General features: G+C 43.0%; 1 protein-coding gene across 5 annotated transcripts in view; it reads left to right on the forward strand.

The window, feature by feature from the left end:
- Window positions 1-18177, forward strand: part of MIA3 (MIA SH3 domain ER export factor 3) — a 41098-nt gene extending 22921 nt beyond the window's left edge. For 2 of the 5 annotated variants that reach the window (XM_084796326.1, XM_084796325.1), the window contains 23 exons: window positions 1378-1509; window positions 5305-5326; window positions 5973-6061; window positions 6298-6375; window positions 6478-6588; window positions 8178-8249; window positions 8420-8524; window positions 9130-9252; window positions 9339-9450; window positions 10397-10452; window positions 10541-10631; window positions 10787-10925; window positions 11841-11942; window positions 12844-12904; window positions 13072-13107; window positions 13185-13252; window positions 13368-13468; window positions 13624-13761; window positions 14541-14609; window positions 14714-14787; window positions 14876-14947; window positions 16381-16522; window positions 17388-18177. In XM_084796326.1, the coding sequence (XP_084652452.1) occupies window positions 1378-1509; window positions 5305-5326; window positions 5973-6061; window positions 6298-6375; window positions 6478-6588; window positions 8178-8249; window positions 8420-8524; window positions 9130-9252; window positions 9339-9450; window positions 10397-10452; window positions 10541-10631; window positions 10787-10925; window positions 11841-11942; window positions 12844-12904; window positions 13072-13107; window positions 13185-13252; window positions 13368-13468; window positions 13624-13761; window positions 14541-14609; window positions 14714-14787; window positions 14876-14947; window positions 16381-16522; window positions 17388-17707 (2313 nt within the window). In that variant the 3' untranslated portion in view covers window positions 17708-18177. Of the gene's footprint in view, window positions 1-117; window positions 414-1377; window positions 1510-5304; window positions 5327-5972; window positions 6062-6297; window positions 6376-6477; window positions 6589-8177; window positions 8250-8419; window positions 8525-9129; window positions 9253-9338; window positions 9451-10396; window positions 10453-10540; window positions 10632-10786; window positions 10926-11840; window positions 11943-12843; window positions 12905-13071; window positions 13108-13184; window positions 13253-13367; window positions 13469-13623; window positions 13762-14540; window positions 14610-14713; window positions 14788-14875; window positions 14948-16380; window positions 16523-17387 lie in introns of those variants that run through there. The other 3 variants (XM_084796329.1, XM_084796328.1, XM_084796327.1) reach the window with 3 other exon arrangements.

Consider the following 18177-nt stretch of genomic DNA (forward strand, 5'->3'; position numbering starts at 1 on the left):
TCCCCAGCCGCCTCCCTCACTTGGACTCTTCCAGTCACCTCCGTACCCTTCCCTGTCACGTGGACTAGTCTCCGCACTAGTCCCGCCCCTTCACCCCTGCTTCCTGGGTGCGCTGACGTCGGCGTCTGATGACGTGTTCTACCGGAGGCCTAGTGCGGAAGGTGCCGCGGCTGGCCCGGGAAGGCGAAGTTCTTTCCCAGTGTCCGCCCCCCTGAGCCGGTCCCCTCGCGAGGCGGAAGCGGTGAAAGTCGGCTTGGTGCTGTCCGCAGGAAGCGTCGCCTCCGTGCAGCTGCCCGCACGCGATGGACTCAGTGCCTGCCACTGTGCCTGCTGTCACTGCCTCCCCGGGGGACCCCGAGCTGCTGGGCCCCCTGTCGGTGCTCTACGCAGCCCTCATAGCCAAGCTCCTGGAGGTGACTGTCCCCACTTCCAGGGAGGCGGGTGGAGCAGTGCTGGGCAGAGGTGTGGGACGCTGCTGTGTCAGTTGCTCGCTGAGTTTTCATACAGCACTGCCAAAGTGACAGGCACTGTGTTATGGGTTGGAGTCCCTTCCTTGGGGCACTGTTGGGGGTGGGGCCAGTATTATAATTTGTAGGCAGTGAAAGTGTGGAGTGGGCAGGTGCATAATAATACTTACTGCCTTTGAGGAAACGTTTAGAGCTAAGGCTCTGCGTCTTGTAGATGACGTTTGAGAGGCTGACCTCTAAACTGGTTATCAAGAGCTGTCTGAACTTACCCAACACTTGTCATTGTTTATGTAAGAATGGAGCCAATAACTTAAAACAGTAGGAGAATAATATATTATCACAGTGAATTTATTTGCACCCACAGAAGTTGATTACTTATATATTTAGAGCTTTTATGTTGTGTTTTTTAAAGTAATAAAATTCAAATTAGCCAAAAGTATGATCCAGGGAATTTCTGACTATATATTAGACTACACAATATGGCAGAGCCTATTAGAAACTGGAAATATATTGGGCAGTGGTGGCACATGCCTTTAATCCCAGGGCTCAGTAGGCAGAGGCAGGTGCTCTGGTCTACAAAGAGAGTCCAGGACAGCCAGGGCTCTGTGTAATAGAGAAACCCTGTTTTGAAAAATGGGAAAAAAGGAAAAGAAAAGAAGAAGGAAGGAAGAGAAGAAAGAAAGTGGAGATATATGCCCAATTTAAAGGTGTTTAGACTCTCTGCCTGAGACCATTATAAGTCAAAGAAATACGACACTGACATACCCTGTATTTCTGAAGGAGGAGTTTGTGAAGATGTTTGGGAGTGCTTACCTGATGGAGACTGGATTAGAGTTTCTATGAGGACTCTTTGTGAATGTTTTATTGTAAGATTTTTCAAGGTTTTTCATTTCTAATGTGTCCATTTCAGCTAATTGCCACGTTGCCTGATACCGTTCAGCCTGGCCCTGACTTTTATGGACTACCGTGGCAGCCTGTGATCGTAACTGCGGTTTTGGGAATTGTTTCATTTGCAGTTTTCTCCTGGACATCTATTCTTGTTGTAAGTAAATTAAGTTATCGTATCATTGGACCCAAAAGTACATGAAATATTTTGTAATCACTGGCCCTTTTACTTATTTATTTTTAATTACCAACATGAATGCAAATTAGTGGTTATAATTCTATCTAATTTTGTCTAATAATTTAGTGTAATCAATCTTTGTATTGATAAAGACTTAAGAGAACAAGATAACATTTTAAATTTTGATAGAGAAACTTTGATTTAAAAAAAAACTATACCATTGGGTAGATCTATGTACACTGTAAGTAGAACTGGGCATTCTTAAAGCCATCCTAAAAGTAATTTCATAATATGTATCAGAAACTTTAAAAATGGGGTAGGATGGATAATAGTTATCTTCTTAAATACTATGATATCTTGTCTAGTAATCTATCTGAAAGAAATAACTTATCAATCATACATTAAAGATCTTATACAAGAATGTTCAATGAAGACAGTCTTTATTTTTAGTTAGTTATTAGCTGTGTGTGTGTGTGTGTGTGTGTGTGTGTGTGTTCTGCATGTGTGTGTTCTGCATGTGCACCTGCACACATGCCATGGACAGTGTGTGGAGGTCAGAGTACAGTTTTGTGGAACTGGTTCTCATCTCGTACCATTGGGGGTTGGCAGACCATGCCATAACGTTCTACCTTTACATGGATTCCAGGGATTTAACCCGTCGTCACAAGGCCATCATCCGGCAGCAGGCTCTTTACCTGCTAACGTGGGCTTGCCAGCCCCAGAAGAGTACTTATTGGGGTGGGACCTTGCAACAAGCTAATATATATTCATACAGTGGGATATTTGATGATTACAGACATGGGGATGCAGCTTGTGACTTAGTGTGAAGTGGAATGAATCACAAACGGCGACTTGAAAGTGATATCAAGCTGCACATATCACAAACGCACGCATACACCCTGCAAAATAGTGCTGCACAGTGGCGCACACACACAGCTAGCAGATGAGGTCATTTCCGCCTCTTTTCGTTATGTATTGCATGGATATGCATGTGTGCGGATGTGCATGTGAATGTGGACGGCGGAGGGACCCAGGAGAGTGTGTCAGACCCACTGCAGCTGGAGTTTCAGGTGGTTGTGGGCCTCCCAACACGAGTGCGGGGAGCCAGACTCCATCCTCTGCAGGAGAAGCAGGTGCCCTGCATCTTACAGCCATCTCTCAAGCCTTAGTCTTTTTTTATTCATGTTTCCCAGCTTTTCTGGTTTGATCATATGCTATGGTGATCCAAAAATATTCTCTCTTTTGGAGTTACAGGTTACATGGTATCCAAAGACACGTTATTACATTTTAATTCCTTTTGTGTTTTTTTTCTTTGTTTGTTTTTTGTTTCTTTCTGAGCAGAATTTGTGTTTCAGATATACACATTTTTGGAATCTTGGTCCTTTTCCTGGTATGCCTGGGTTTTGCTTCTTCCTACTTACCTGTTCTTATTAGTTTGGATGAAATGGGAAAAGTGAAACATATTGTTTGATCGGCAAGGCTATGGCATTAGAGGAAGTCATTCATTTCCCTATGTTGGAAGGTTTTTGTTTGTTTTGTCTTGGGCTGGAGTTACAGACAGTTTTGATCTGCATGTTGGTGCTGGGAATTGACCCCAGATCCCCTTTTAAGTACTGAGCCATCTTTCCAGCCACTGAATGCATTTTCTTACAACATGTTTCATGTTGATAAAGAGTGACATTCCACAGGTGGCTTGTAGATGGCTCTGAATATCATCCCCACCTAAACAATAGTAACATTTGAGGGGCTAAGGTGATGACAGCGCCATGGGTTAGTACTTGTGGCTCTTGCAGAGGACCCAGGCTTGATTCCTAGCACCTACTTGGAGGCACACAGCCATCTATAATTCCAGAGGAGCCAATGCCCACTTGTAGCTTCCAGAGCCACTAGACATGTGTGAGGTACACATACTTATGCATGTAAAACACTGAAGCATATATAATAAATAAATCTAAAAAAAATTAATAGCATTTGAAAGGAGAAAATACTTTGATTTTTGTTTTTTAATAAATTATTTAATTTTATTTTATGTGCATAGTTGTGAGGGTGCTAGACCCCCTGTAACTGGAGTCACAGAGAGCTGTGAGCTTCCATGTGGGTGCTGGGAATTGAATATGGGACTTCTGGAAGAACAGCCAGTGCTCTTAACCACAGAGACATCTCTCTAGCTCCTGAAAGGAGAAATATATTTTGAGTCAGAAAGTAATTTATTGGGTCAGGAAGATGGCTCAGTGGGTAAAGGTGCCTGCAGCCAAGACTTAACAACCTCATATGATCCCAAGACCCACATGGTTGAAGGCAAGAACCAACTTCCACAAGTTGTTTTCTGACCTCCATATGTACATATGTATGCCCTGGAATGTGCATATCCCTATACATAACACACAAACAAATAAATGTAATTTTAAAAAAAGAAAAGAAATTTGGGCTAGGTGTGGCATAAACCTATAACCCCAGTACTTGGGAGGCACGTGACTACAAGGCTAACCTGGTCTACAAAGAGAGTTCCAGACTAGCCTGAGCTACAGAGTGAGACCATATTTCACAAGAAAAAATAAATAAATTTAGCAATTCTTTCTGTACCAGTTACTGCCTCAACTTTATTGCCCTAGAAGTCATTGCTCTCCTCATGAGAAGAACGGTTTGCTCTGTCAGCTATCTTGTGTGTCTCCTCTGCAAATGGAGTCCTTTTTAGGATAGTACTATGCACCACTGTTAGTAATCTTGGAGTCAGATGACTTGCTCCATCAGATTCCTAATTGGTTTTTAGTTTTTGTGTATGTCCATGGTGTTTGTGACCATGCATGTGTGTGACCGTGCATGTGCAGAGGTCAAAGGCCAACCCCAGGTGTCAGACTTAGCCTTCCTCTTTTTATTTTGTTCATCACCATATATGGCAGGCTGCTGGCTTCCGGGATTCTGGGAGTCTCCTATTGACACCTCCCATCTCACCGTAGGAGCGCTGGGATTACAAATAAATACTACCATCCCTATGGACTCTGGGGATCTGAACTCGAGTCCTCACACTTTCATGGCAAGTGCTTTATCCACTGTCCCAATCCCAACAGATTTTTTCTAAATTCAGCAGAGAGACAATTTGAATAGGAGTTCTAGGATATTTTCTGGTGAGTGAAAGATGCATATCTAAAGACAAAAGATTTCCCTTTAATTTCATTTCTTTGACATCTTTCCAAACATTCATTTTTAGGCTTAAGCTATTCAGAGTTGTCAGATGACATCAAGTAAATAAAACATTGATATGTTTATTACTAAGCAAGTAGCCATTTGTGTTATTAAGCATCAGCGCTCATATCTTTTAATAGATGCACAAACATACTTCTAGCTGCAAAACAAGATACATGTCTTAGTGGTTTTTTTTAATCTACTGAGCCTTTATGAAGTGTTAGCACCAATTACATTTGAGATACCTTTTACCTTTGTCTTTTTCAATTTTTCAAGATTACATTTACTATTTATTTGCATGCATTTGAGCCATGGTGCATGTGGGCAGATCAGAGCACAACTTGCATTTTTTCTCTTTGCACCATGTGGGTCCTGGGATGGAATTCAGAATGCCAGGTTAGTGACAAGCACCTTAGCCTGCTGAGCCATCGTGCCAGCTCAACCTTTCCTTATTTTGTAATACAATGGATCTATTATCCTGAACCAAGTTGTTACTAAATTCTCATTTGTTTATGTTTTTTTCTTCTGTACTAGGAACAATATGCTAATTGTGTGTTTGACAACTTAATTTTTGTTTTTCTTTTCTTCTAGGTAAAGAGTAGAGTATATCAAGGTAAATCTTTAGGGTCATTTCCCCTGTTATCAACCCTCTGCATTGGGGTTTGAAGTGAGTTTCCTGTAAGCTAGACATAGATACCATGACTCCCAATGTCTGATTGCTTTATTAATTCCTAGAAAGTTTCCTGTCTCTAGGCCACCAGCTTGACTGATAGAACAGTGATGATGCCAACTGAGCTAGGCAACAGAGAGCAGCAAGCAGAGGGAGTGGGCAGAGCAGCGTTAGTTAACGGGCAGATCAACTTTGAATGTTGATGCAGTGCAAATTTCTTATATGTGACAAATACATATGAATATACATTAAACCCATACTGAGTAGATGACGTGCAGGGCGTTGCACTGAGCTGGCCCTTTCTATTCCTCAGTCTCTCTTTGCAGATGACATTTGAAGGAATCCCATCTTCTGAAATGGGATCAAGTTACAGCATTTGCTTACATTTTGTATTTCTAAAATGTAAAGTCTGCATACTGTCCTTTTTAGGGTTTGCTATCCTTACACCCTTGTTGTCCTTACTACAGACGGCCTTTAAGGGCAGAGTGGTCATGCAAAGCATGGCTCCCCTCTCTTAGCTCCAGGCAACACACTAGGGCTTTTGGCTTCACCTTGGGCTCACAAACTTACAGATTTTCCTTCTTTTTAGTTTCTGAGAAGCAAATTTCTGAAAAGTTGAAGAATATCAAGAAAGAAAATGCAGAACTTATGCAAAAATTGACAAACTATGAACAAAAGGTATAATTATTCTTTTAGCTTCCTCTCCCAACTCCAGCTTGAATATTTATATCTTAACATTCCACTTAGAATTTTCAAAAGATTCATATTTCACTTCATCATTTCCTGTGAGCCATCCAAGATGTCAGCAGTCCGTGTCTGTAGGAGGTTGCCCACTTGGAAAAGACTTTGGTAACACTATCATTTGTAGTTAATTCCAAGTTATAACATAATCCTAAATATCTTGTTTTATATAGATTAAAGAGTCAAAGAAATATGTTCAAGAGACCAAGAAACAAAATATTGTTCTCACTGATGAAGCTATTAAATATAAGGTAAAATCTCTCTGGGGAGGAACTGCATTCTAAAAGTGAAAGTAAACAGAACCAGTGATTCTTAATAACCTTAGTATCTTTTTTTGTTTGTCTTTTGTTAAGGATAAAATCAAGGTACTTGAAGAAACGAATGAAACTCTGGCTGACAAAGCCAAAAGTCTCCGTCTAGAGTTAGAGTCTGAAAGAGAGCAGAACAGCAAGCAGCAGGACTTGGTAAGGCTGGCTGCTTGCTGCCCGCGTGACGGAGGCTACGTGAGCCGCTTCCCCACGCTGTTAACGGAAGTGAAAGTGGACCCAGGGAAGGGTGTCCTGCTGTGGCTGTCTTATAGCATTTTAACTTGTAACCCAGCGGGTTACTCTTATGAGCACAGGAGAGGATTTTTGTTCTAAACACTGAATAACTGTCAGATGGTTTGGCCCCGCCCTCCGAACAGGTACACCAGCTATGAATTCTAGCCTTACTAAATGGTCCTTAGATCTTTTTTTTTTTTCTTTTCAGTAAACTTATTTCAGTTTTATATAACAGGTACAAAAAAATATAGAGGCTTCACACTATATCCTACCCCAGCCGAGCTATCCTCCAGCTGAGAACGTGCTCCCCACATTTCCCTGATGTTAAATTATTCTTTTCTGCTCTCTGTTTACTGTCTTCTTTAGAAATCATTGTGCATGGCTCCCAGTTAGAGGAAGAATTATATTCTCCATCCCTTTGAGGAGCTGGTGTCTTCATACATTTTTGGAATTCTTTTGTATGAGATTTGTCTATTTTCCTCCAAATTCTACTGTTTTCAATTTAGGCAATGGGTTCCCTACCCCATCCTCACCCCCTAGTCCCCACCCTCACCCCCCAGCCCCCACCCTCCTACCCCCCCACCCTCCGTACTCTGGGATTTTGACCCTAGTGTCTCACACAGGGTAAGTGGGTGTTCTAACACTGAGCTCTGGCACTATCCCTTCTCTGCTTTTTAATTTTGAGACACTCTCCACTAAGTTGCCCATGCTGGCTTTGAACTCTGTCTGTAGCCAAGATAGGTCTTGCACTCACGAGCCTTTCTCTTCAGCCTACTAAATTAGTCTACGTTAGCAGGCGTGGCTAGGCAAAGAATGTTTTTAGTTTTCCTCTACCACTAGGAGGAGTTGGGGATGGAGCACAGCCATGACATCAATTTGAATTGGCTTACTTGAAAGATTTTGTATTTTCTTTCACCTTGTTATGTGGTCATCTGTTGCATTATGTCATACCTAAGGTTGTATTATTATTACATTGATTTTTCCCTCCCTTAGGCCAAAACTGGATCCCTTACTTTTACCAAAACCATCAGCTGTTATAGGTGTTGATTAGTGTCTCTTCCTTTAGCATTTGTGTTAGTTACTGTTATGTCAACTTAACACAGAATGAAGTTCAGTTGAAAAAAAAATGCTCTGACTAGATTGGCTGTGGGAAAGCCTGTGGTGCACTGTATTAGTTGGTGACTCATGTGGGAAGGCTCAGTTCCCTGTGGGCAGTGCTGCCTCTGGACTGGTGGTCCTACCAACTACAAGAAAGTGGGCTGAGTAAGCCATGGGGAGCAAGCCAGTAAGAAGTATTCCTCTGTGGCCTCTGCATCAGCTCCTGCCTCCAGGTTCCTGTGCTGACTTCTTAGATGGTGGTCTGTCAGCTGTAAGCAGAAAATAAACCCTTTCCTCCCCAAGTTGCTTTTGGGCAGAGTTTATCACAAGTAGAGAACAAATGAAGTCAGCGTGTGTGTGCACTAGTGATGCTGCTGAGACCTGAGGCTTTGTGTTGTGCTTTCCTGGGTCAGATACTGGAAAACAAGAAGTCTATTGAGAAGTTGAAAGATGTCATTTCGATGAATGCATCAGAACTTTCAGAGGTGAGTCTGCCTGTCTGTCCTACATAAGAAATAGCACTGTCTTAGTCTGCTTGAGCAAAAGTTGGAGGTGTGCTAAACCCTGTAAAAGATGAAACCGAAATGATGTTTGGCTGAGAAAATATAACTTTTTCCTTTGGATTAATTTATTAATTGGGAGTGTTTTACATTAGGTTCAAATTGCCCTTAATGAAGCCAAGCTCAGTGAAGAGAATGTAAAATTTGAATGCCATCGGGTTCAAGAAGAAAATGCCAAGCTTAAGAAGAAGAAAAAGCAGGTGAGGCAGGTTACATGTAAGAGGTGAGGCACTTCCTCCCAGTGGTCTTCCCTCAGACCTGTTGTGAGGAGGGGCTGCGCTCAGGCTGGGTGCTGGGAAGTGTGAACTGTGCTTCCCGGACTGAGCCGATGATGTCTGTGTACGGTTAGCCGGAGCTCAGGCTGTTTACTCTGTATCTTATTAATGCCAGTCAGTTGTTAACTTGAGTAGCCTCAAAACAGTAGTTAGGATTTTTATATCCAAGAATTAAACATTTTATAAGCAATTTTTAGTAACTCTTTCTTTACTGACTAAGAGAAGGTTATATGGCCAGGATCTGGATTGAGGAGTCTGTGAGGTGTGCCTCCCTGTTCAGACTGGAAGTCAGCTGAATTAGCAACAGTTTTCTGAAGGCTGAAACAGTTGGGGTCAGCCTTCTTGCCATACGGATGTTCTTCCCTCAAGCTCTGAGGGTTGGAATCATTCTCCCTCTTTCTTTAACTGAGATTTTAGCTCCTAGTGACAAGCCAAGGAGAAGCTCCTTGCCCCCTACCCCCATCTCACACAGGTCAGGTGTCTCCTGTACACCTCTGCACCGTAGGGATTCATCCATTTTGACTTCTCAGATGCAGCAGCAGATTGAAGAATGGAGTAGATCCCACGCTGAGCTCACTGAGAAGATCAAGTCGTTTGAGAAGTCCCAGGCAGACTTAGAAGTAGCTCTTACTCATAAGGACGACAATATTAGTGTAAGTTTATTCTCACGAGTACACACTAATCCCGTGAGTTCTGTTTACAGTCAAGAAGCTTCTACACCCATTTGCTCCTTTTCTAGGCTTTGACTAATTGCATTACACAGCTGAATCGGTTAGAATGTGAGCTTGCATCTGAGGATCCAAATAAAGAAGGCGACGAGTCAGATGAGCTGGCCAATGGAGAAGTGGGAGGTAAGAGCTGTCTCAAGGAGGTTGGGCCTATTTTCACCCTCTTCAGTTTCCATTCACTGAGGCTGCTTTTCGGCTGCGGTAAGTTAGAGCTGTGGGCTCACACTGATGGACTTGTAGCTGTGTATGTCTGTGTTGAGCCAGGTGGGTTACTCAGGTGTAGTGTAGCCATGCAAAGAACACTGACTTTTTAAAAAAATGTTTTTTTGGGACAGGGTTTCTCTGTGTAGCCTGGCTGTCCTGGAACTCATGCAGTAGGCCAGGCTGGCCTTGAACTCACAGAGATCTGCCTGCCTCTGCCTCTGCCTCCCTGAGTACTGGGATCACAGGCATGCGCCACCGTGTCCAGCTGAACACTGACATTTTTTTATCCGTTGAGAATAAGTTGTGTACTGTGGACTTCCTTCATCTCTTGTCTCTAAGTATTAAAAACTGCACCGGGGAGACTGTCTCATCTTTATGACGGTGGTCTCAGTAGCTCTGGGTCTTAAGGCCTGTAGCTTGTTTTCAGAGGCGTAAGTGGTTGGACTCACAGCTCAGACTGCAGGATAAGAAGCTGGAGTTACATAGCCAGCTGCTAGAGGGTAGATGCTAACTGATAAAGAGTTGTCTCTGGATGTCTCCCAAGTTGAATGTTCAGGGCTCTTTAGCACTGTGGGTGCTTTGAATCATACCTGGCAGCGGATTCAAGGGAGAACAAAGGCCTGAATATCTTTAGGAGATGTGTGTCCAGGGGGAACTGACTGAGAGGTTAAAGCACTCTATCTTGGAGCAAGAATGACATTTTTTATTGCACAAACTGATATTTAACTTTGTGCATCTAAATTTCAGTTCCTAATCAGTTCTCTTAGTTGTTTTGTGTTTTTATTGCACTGTCTGAATATGATCATTGTTTATGGGAAGTCATGAAAATGTCATTAAGAAGCAACTGAAGCCTTTTCTCTTGTAGATGACAGAAGCGAGAAGATGAAGAGTAGAATTAAGCAAATGATGGACGTCTCTCGGGTACCGCTCTATTTGTAGTCCCAGATGCACCCGGGAGTCCTTCCTATGGCTCGCTTTTAAGACTAGATCTTTCTTCTGTAATTTTTAGACACAAACTGCAGTCTCAATAGTTGAAGAGGATCTAAAACTTCTACAAGTTAGGCTAAGAACATCAATGTCCACTAAATGTAACCTGGAAGGTAGGTTCTTGTGGACACGAAGTTGCCATATATTGGAACAGTTTAAAGTTTGCCTGGAGAGGTAACCAGGGCCCCGCCTTCATGCTCCTGGTGTCTCAACACTGACCCCGCAAGCCTCTGCCCCCACACGGAGAAAACCTTTTTATCCCTTACAGACCAAATCAAGAAATTGGACGACGACCGCAACTCGCTGCAGACTGCAAAAGCTGGGCTAGAAGATGAGTGCAAAGCTCTGAGGCAGAAAGTGGAGATCCTGAATGAACTCTACCAGGAGAAGGAGATGGCTCTGCAGAAGTAGGTCTCCGCTACCCTCCTGGCTGTGCCCACTTCACCTTTGCTGACGTTTACGTACATTTTTTCCATTTATAATTAGCAGACTTGAGTTTTTCTTTGTTAACTTGCCTTTTTTTTTTTGCATGTATGTTTGTGGTTAGGTGTTGGTTTTGTGTCTATGTGTGCATACTATATGTATTTGATTATGTATGTTTGTGCAGAGGTCAGAGGTCAAAGTTGGGTATCTTTTTTTTTCCTTTAATGTCCACCTTTATTTTTTGAGACATGTCTTTTTTTTTTTTGACGAGAAGAACATCCATTCCATTAGCCTGGCTGGCCAGTGAGCTTCAGGGATCTGCCTGCCGCCCCCAGGTCCCCATTACAGGCGTACACCTCCACACCTGGCTGTTTATACAGCGGTTCTTCCAGGACAAGATAAAAAAGTAATTAGTACCTTCTCCAGGGCAGAAAGAAGTATTTTCCCTGCTTTAGTGCGTTCGATTGCAGCTTTCCACAGGGCAGGAAGGAGCTTTCATTACTGATAGTATGACTTATCAGAGCACACTGCTTTTTGTGTAGGAAATTATGGGGCACACTTAAAGTGCAGCTGGCTTACCAAGATGTCACAGTTTGATTTCCTAGATGTCAGGAAATTAAAAAAAATTTTTTGCATGATTTCATGTGTCAGTATTAAGAGGAAAATAGGAAGTCTGGCGCTAGTGGTGCACGCCTTTAATCTCAGGGGGCAGAGACAGGTGGGTTTCTGAGTTCAAGGGCAGCCTGGTCTACAGAATGAGTTCCAGGACGGCCAGAGCTCTACAGAGAAACCCAGTCTTGGAAAATAAACAAAAATAACAGAGGCGGATAGGAGCTGACAGCTGACTAGCGAGCAGGCTGCTGGCAGGAAAGACGTTCACTTAACTGGCTTTTATCCAGGAAACTGAGTCAGGAGGAGCACGAGCGGCTAGACAGGGAGCAGAGACTATCGGCGGCGGACGGAAAGGTGGTCGTGGCTGCGGAGGAAGTAAAAACTTACAAGTAAGTTCAGGCTCTGCACAGGAGCTGCACCTTCTTTTAAAAGTGTTAGGTACAAGAAAATAGCACAGACATGTGAGGAGGGGCTATGAGTCCATTCACTGACAGGGGGACCGATTTAACAAATGAAAATGTGAGCATGAACTCATTTAGCTGGCACACTGATGGGAATGTGGTGGCCTTTGTTCGTGCAGATGCCTCTAGGGCAGCAGGATGGGGAGGAACTTTACACGGTCCTCCACCCTCCTAATGCCGCAGCTCTTTAATGCCACTCCTCAGGTTGTGGTGACCCCAACCATAAAATTATTTTTGTTCTTCATAACTGTAATTTTGCTACTGTTATGAATTGTAATGTAAATATTTTTGGAGAGAGAGGTTTGCAAAATGGTTCACAAACCCCAGGTTGAGAACTACTGTATTAGTGTCAATTCTTTAAAGAAAGCAGTTTGCTGTGTGACTTCAGAAACCACTGCTGTGGTTATGCCATTTGATAGGTCAGTAGCCATTGGCCTGTTTAATTTCCTATTGATAGAAGAAATTAGAAGAGTTGTGTCATTGTGTAGAAGCAACTATCTTCTATATTGAAGACCATTGAGGAAATGATGATCTAAGAATGTGAGAGCTGGGGCTGGAACTCAGGGTCTTTGGAAGAGCAGGCAGCATTCTTAACTTCTGAGCCAGCTCTCCAGCTATGACAGTCTAAGAATGTCTAGCCATGAAATGATAGGAAAACTAATTTGTTTTCATTATATTGTACTTTGGATAAATCTATATAAAGCATGTTTTTGTATGTCTGATGATATCTTTAATACTGTAAGCTATTCAGAATCAATGGAATATTGTTAGATTGTTGCAAATTTTATCAAGTTGTGCTTTAATTGGTAATGCCAATGGTAATTCTTAGGCTACGAATTAAAGAAATGGAAGAAGAATTACAGAAAACAGAGCGCTCATTTAAAAACCAGGTAAAAACTATATTGGTCTACACTAGCTGCATTTCTTTCTTTCTTTCTTTCTTTCTTTCTTTCTTCCTTCCTTCCTTTCTTTTTTTCTTTTGGATATATGTTAAAATATGTTAAAATGGCATTATAAAGAACCTTGACCGTGTGTATTTGATGTCTTGTCTTTTCAGATTGCTGTTCAGGAGAAGAAAGCTCATGATAACTGGGTGAGGATTCTTTCCTTTTTTAAAAATTTTGCGCACAGCCTATCACATCTGAATCACAACACCTTCTTCTTCAATAGCTCAAAGCTCGTGCTGCAGAGAGAGCCCTGGCAGAGGAGAAGAGAGAAGCCGCAAACTTAAGGCACAAGTATGCAATGTTGATACCTGTTTTTCAGTGCTTTTGCAGTGTTTGATGTTAGGTGGTATCTAATAAGGAACTGATTGCTATTTCATTTCAAGTCCACTCTTTCTCAATATTTAAGATTACTGGAAATGGCCCAAAAGATGGCGATGAGGCAGGATGAGCCTGTGATTGTAACGCCACTGCCAGGAAGACCGAATGCACAAAACCCTCCGAGGCGAGGTAGGGAGCACTTGTACGTGGCAGCAGGATTTTGGTGTGGAATGTGTGTAAATTAAATTTTATTCTGTAATAGGTATGATGCCCTAGAAAGACTCCTGGGCTTACTGCAGGGAACGGGGCTGTCATGAGTGGTAACGAGGCATTGCTGTCTTCAGGTGTGCTGAGCCAGAATGGCTCCTTTGACCCATCCCCTGTGAGTGGTGGAGAATGTTCTCCTCCCCTACCTGCAGAGCCACCTGGGAGACCTCTCTCTGCCACACTCAGTCGAAGAGATGTGCCTAGAAGTGAATTTGGTGAGCACTGATACACTCCTGCCCCACATGACATGCCTTAGTCTGTTGTTGCAGAGAGATGGGTCACTGTAAGCTCCATGCAAGACAGGATGGCTTATATTCTAGAGGGCCCTGCGTTGCTTTCTAAGAATAAGATTAAGAATAAGATGTACTTTCTAGTTGAACTGTGAGTATGAAATGTCATCTTACTCTAAGTGTCTGTGACACTTAGGAAGATGAGAAGTCAGACTGGAAAAATGCCAGCCAGTACAGTGCTATCAAATCTCTAGCTTGAAGCACCAATACTCTTAATATAAAGTGTGTTGCTTATCTTTAAAACTAAGGTGATTCCTAGAGCTGGAGAGGTGGCTTAGTGGTTAGCAGCACTCGCTGCTCTTCCAGAGGACCTGAGTTCAAGTCTCAGCACCCACACAGCAGCTCACAGCAGCCTATAACTCCAGTCCCAGATCTGACTCCCTGTTCTGGCCTCCCTGGGTACTGCACACATGTGGTACACACACATACATGCAGGCAAAATACCCATGTATATAAAATAGAGGAAAATGATTTAAAAATAGACTTACAAAAAATAAGGCAATTCTTGTTTTAATACTGGAAGTCTGCATAGATTGTGACTCGTATATTGAGATTAAAGGGAATCTCAAGGTAGCCTGTGCTACCTTACCTAGGAGGAGTTCTGTTCGTAGTGCTGTTTTGTAGTTAAGTGTTGAGCCCTATCCACAGCAGGTTTACTCTCTCTAAAAACAACATGTCAATGGCTCTGTTGCTTCCTTCTCAAGGGTCGTTGGACAGATATTTACCTCGCCCTCGGTGGCCATCAGAGGCATCTGGGAAGCAGTCTGCTTCTGGTAAGGGGCCTGAGTGGGTTCTGAGTCTCCCGCATGCTGGGCTGCGGCTCTTCTCAGAGTGCTTACTTCAGGGGAGCCTAAGTCTGTTCTCTGGCCTCTCCCAGACCCAGGTCCAGCTCCCGCAGTGAACAGCGGCTCCAGGAGCTCCTCTCCTGCTAAGACCATGGATGAGGGCAAGGTAAGCTCTCCAGCGTACTGGCAGATGAGCACTTCCTACTGGTCTCTGCCTCATCTCCTGTTTACTTGTCTGTTTGTCTCTTTAAAAGCAAACTGTTCCCCAAGAGCCTGAAGGCCCCCCAGTTTCCAGCATGGCCCCTTTAGCTGAGCATCCAGTAGCAGTAAGTGTGTAGAGATGGAGGGCTGGAGTGCCTTTGGTTTTGCTTAGTGTGTCCTTAGGAAGCTTATAAAGGCATGCCACTCATTTTGTTCACCTTGTTGAGTGACAGCATCGCTCCTCTGCTCCTTGGTTCTGGAGTGTCACTGAGTTAGAATGGTTGGTGGTGGTTGTTCTTTTTCCTGTTATGGTTAAATTACTAACCAGCTTAGGTCATTTGCTGTAGCTATTACTTACATAGTGAAAAATCAGTAAACCTATGCTGTGTGCTGTGTTCTGCTCAAAGCTCTGAGTGAAATAAATGTTAAACCATATGATTCATTGTCATTGTGCATTTAGAACTGCTACTGAAAAATCCCTGCATTTGTGTACCTGGCAAACTGTTTTGAATGTGTGAAATTGGACTGTTTACAAACAGAAATGTGTATAACATCCTGTATAATGGTCCTGAGCAGTGGCCAGACTTATTCAGTGTTCACATAAATGTGTGCTCTTGAGACACATGTGGCTGTTGTAGTTGCTGAGCCCTCTGCACTACATTACCACAATAAGGATATTCCTGCCTGTAGTGTGCAGTGTTGCCAGCCAGTGATGCTCATTACTGGAGCTTGGTCTCCCTAATTCTGTATGTAAACTGTCACTGTGACGTTCCAGTGCAGGATTCCAGGGATGTGCATCTCTTGAGAAGTCTTTTCTATCCAAGACCAGTCTGGAGGAGTCCCAGCACCTTTCCAGAGGACTTCAGAGGCTGGAGGCTTAAGTTACGGAGGGTTGGGGTTGGGGTAGGGCGCAGGCAGAGCCTTGGAGTAGAGCCTGGTGTTTGAGTTCCAGCTTGCCCTCTTACAGTATGACCTCCAGAGAGTCAGCTCACCTCCTCTTGCCTTCGCTCACTCATGATTAAGGCAGGGCACTTGCACTCACAGATTGAAAGATCTGAAAATGTGGATAATGTACCGAAGGCATCATGAGCCCTGAGTGGGTGCTGTTACTGCTCCTGTAGAAAATGTATTTTCTCTGTTCTCTGTGTCCATTTTTAAAATTCTAGTTATAGTTGTTTCTTTTTTAAATTTTAATTTTTATATGCATTACAATCCAATGTTCCCTGTATTCTAAATATGTACATGTGGAGTTACAGTGATGAGAGATTTGAGAGTATTCCTTTTGATACACACATACAGCAGTGTGTATGGCTTGACCTGTGTCAGTCACTTCTTACAAAGCTGACAGTCCTCTCACTTTTCCCTTTCCTGTGCAGATAACAAGCATTAATCTGAGTCACTGCTCACAGCATCCTTCTAACCTCTCTGAGTTGTCATTGGCAACATGGGGTGAGGTGGTGTGTTACACTGACTGTTCTTTGGACAGGTGCCAGCTTACTAGTCTTGGCACTTTGTCATGTGAAAGCATTTCCAAACTTTAATTGCTTCTCTTCTGCAGGTTAACATGGCTCCCAAAGGGCCCCCTCCATTTCCAAGGGTACCACCTTTCTTGGGAGGCCCTGTGCCTTCACCCATTCGTTATGGACCACCTCCTCCGCTCTGTGGGCCTTTTGGGCCTCGGCCACTCCCTCCACCATTTGGTATGATGTTCTGAATAGTATTAACTTACATGTAAAACATATTTATCTTTTCTGTTCCTTGCTAAAGTAGTTGCTATCTTAGAGCTTTCCAGATGAGGCCAAAACTGAGCATACGCTGTAACCTATCTTTAACTTTCTGAGCATATGTGGGCACTATCTAATCTCCCTCAGCTGACTTGGGCATGGCGAGGCAAGGAAAGGGGTCATTTAGGAAAGCCAGTAATGGTCCCTCTTCAGGGGCACTTGAACACCAGTGGCTACATATTATGTATGGAAAAGATGGATGATTTATGCTATGACATTCTGTAGGTCACAGATACATATGTCCTATAAATAGAAAGTTTGATATCATTTATAAGAGAAGTATAAGCCACTGGCACAGCATATAGATGGGAAAGCTAAACACTCCCTTCTCAGTGGGACTAGACAGAGAGGTGTTACAGACAACACAACAGCAACCTAGTGGATGTGTATCAATTTGAGCCCAGCTCCCTGACATAGTCAGGCACATGACCTTTCAGTTGACAAGTGGTAGGCAGTAATATTTCCTTTGCCAACTTTGTTGCAATGATACTGTGTTTCACAACTACCCTCTCCACATGACTGTTACTCTGAATGAAGGTGTTCTGAGATGCAGAATTGCAGAGTGAAAAGAAAACTTGGAATTAACCAGAGCCATGTTTAAACCTGCCTATACCTTAGTGCCCTCAAATTGTAATTTAAATTTGCTAAGCCTCATTTGTCTTATCTTAAGTCAGGGAGCCACACTTGATTTTCTAGGGCTGAGAAATTAACAAATATGTTACTTTGCTTGGAATGATTTCCTATTAAATATGTTGCTTGATATTTATGACTTATTTTCCAGTTCCAGTTCCAAGCATGCGCCCACCAATAGGTGTAAGAGAATATGCACCAGGTGTTCTGCCTGGGAAACAGGACCTGCCTGTTGACCCTCGGGAATTTTTACCAGGACATACACCATTTAGACCTCCGGGTTCACTTGGTCCAAGAGAGTTCTTTAGTCCTGGCACCCGATTACCACCTCCAGCGCATGGTCCTCAGGACTACCGACTGCCATCACCTGCTGTAAGAGACTCACTACCTTCAGGCCCAAGAGAGGAAGCTCCACCTGCCTCTCCAGGCGATGTCCAGGACCGCTCACAGGCTTCAAAACCCAGCCCCTAACCTTTCCTCTGTCACTGAGTCAGAGGAACTGGACAGTGCATTATTCATTAAAGCAAAGGATTTCATTGGCTTTAAAACCTAAAAGTTGGGTTTTATAAAGTTTTAGTACTAAGCTGCCTTGGCAGTGTGCATTTTTGAGCCAAATAAAAAATATTTTCCCTTCTAAGTAAGTAAAATCACCTCTTAAGCTATAGCGCATCCTTCCAACTTTGAAATGTGCAATAAAGAATACCTGTGTTTAGTTCATGTAGCATATGTAATGATTGCTAAATGATTTAGAATATCATACAGTATGAACATTTCCTGTGGAAATGCTTTAAGATCATGTATTTCCATGGCCTTGGTTTAGTGTGTTTACAGCTCCATCTGTGTCTCAAAGACTGTTACACTAAAAGTTTACTCAAGGATCATAAACCCCGTTGCTAAAGTTCTTTGTAGTAATAATAGTTCATAAACTTTGTTTATTAATA

The sequence above is a fragment of the Acomys minous genome (genome assembly GCF_964271855.1).
Source record: "Acomys minous genome assembly, chromosome: 1".
NCBI classification, from domain to species: Eukaryota; Metazoa; Chordata; class Mammalia; order Rodentia; family Muridae; genus Acomys; species Acomys minous.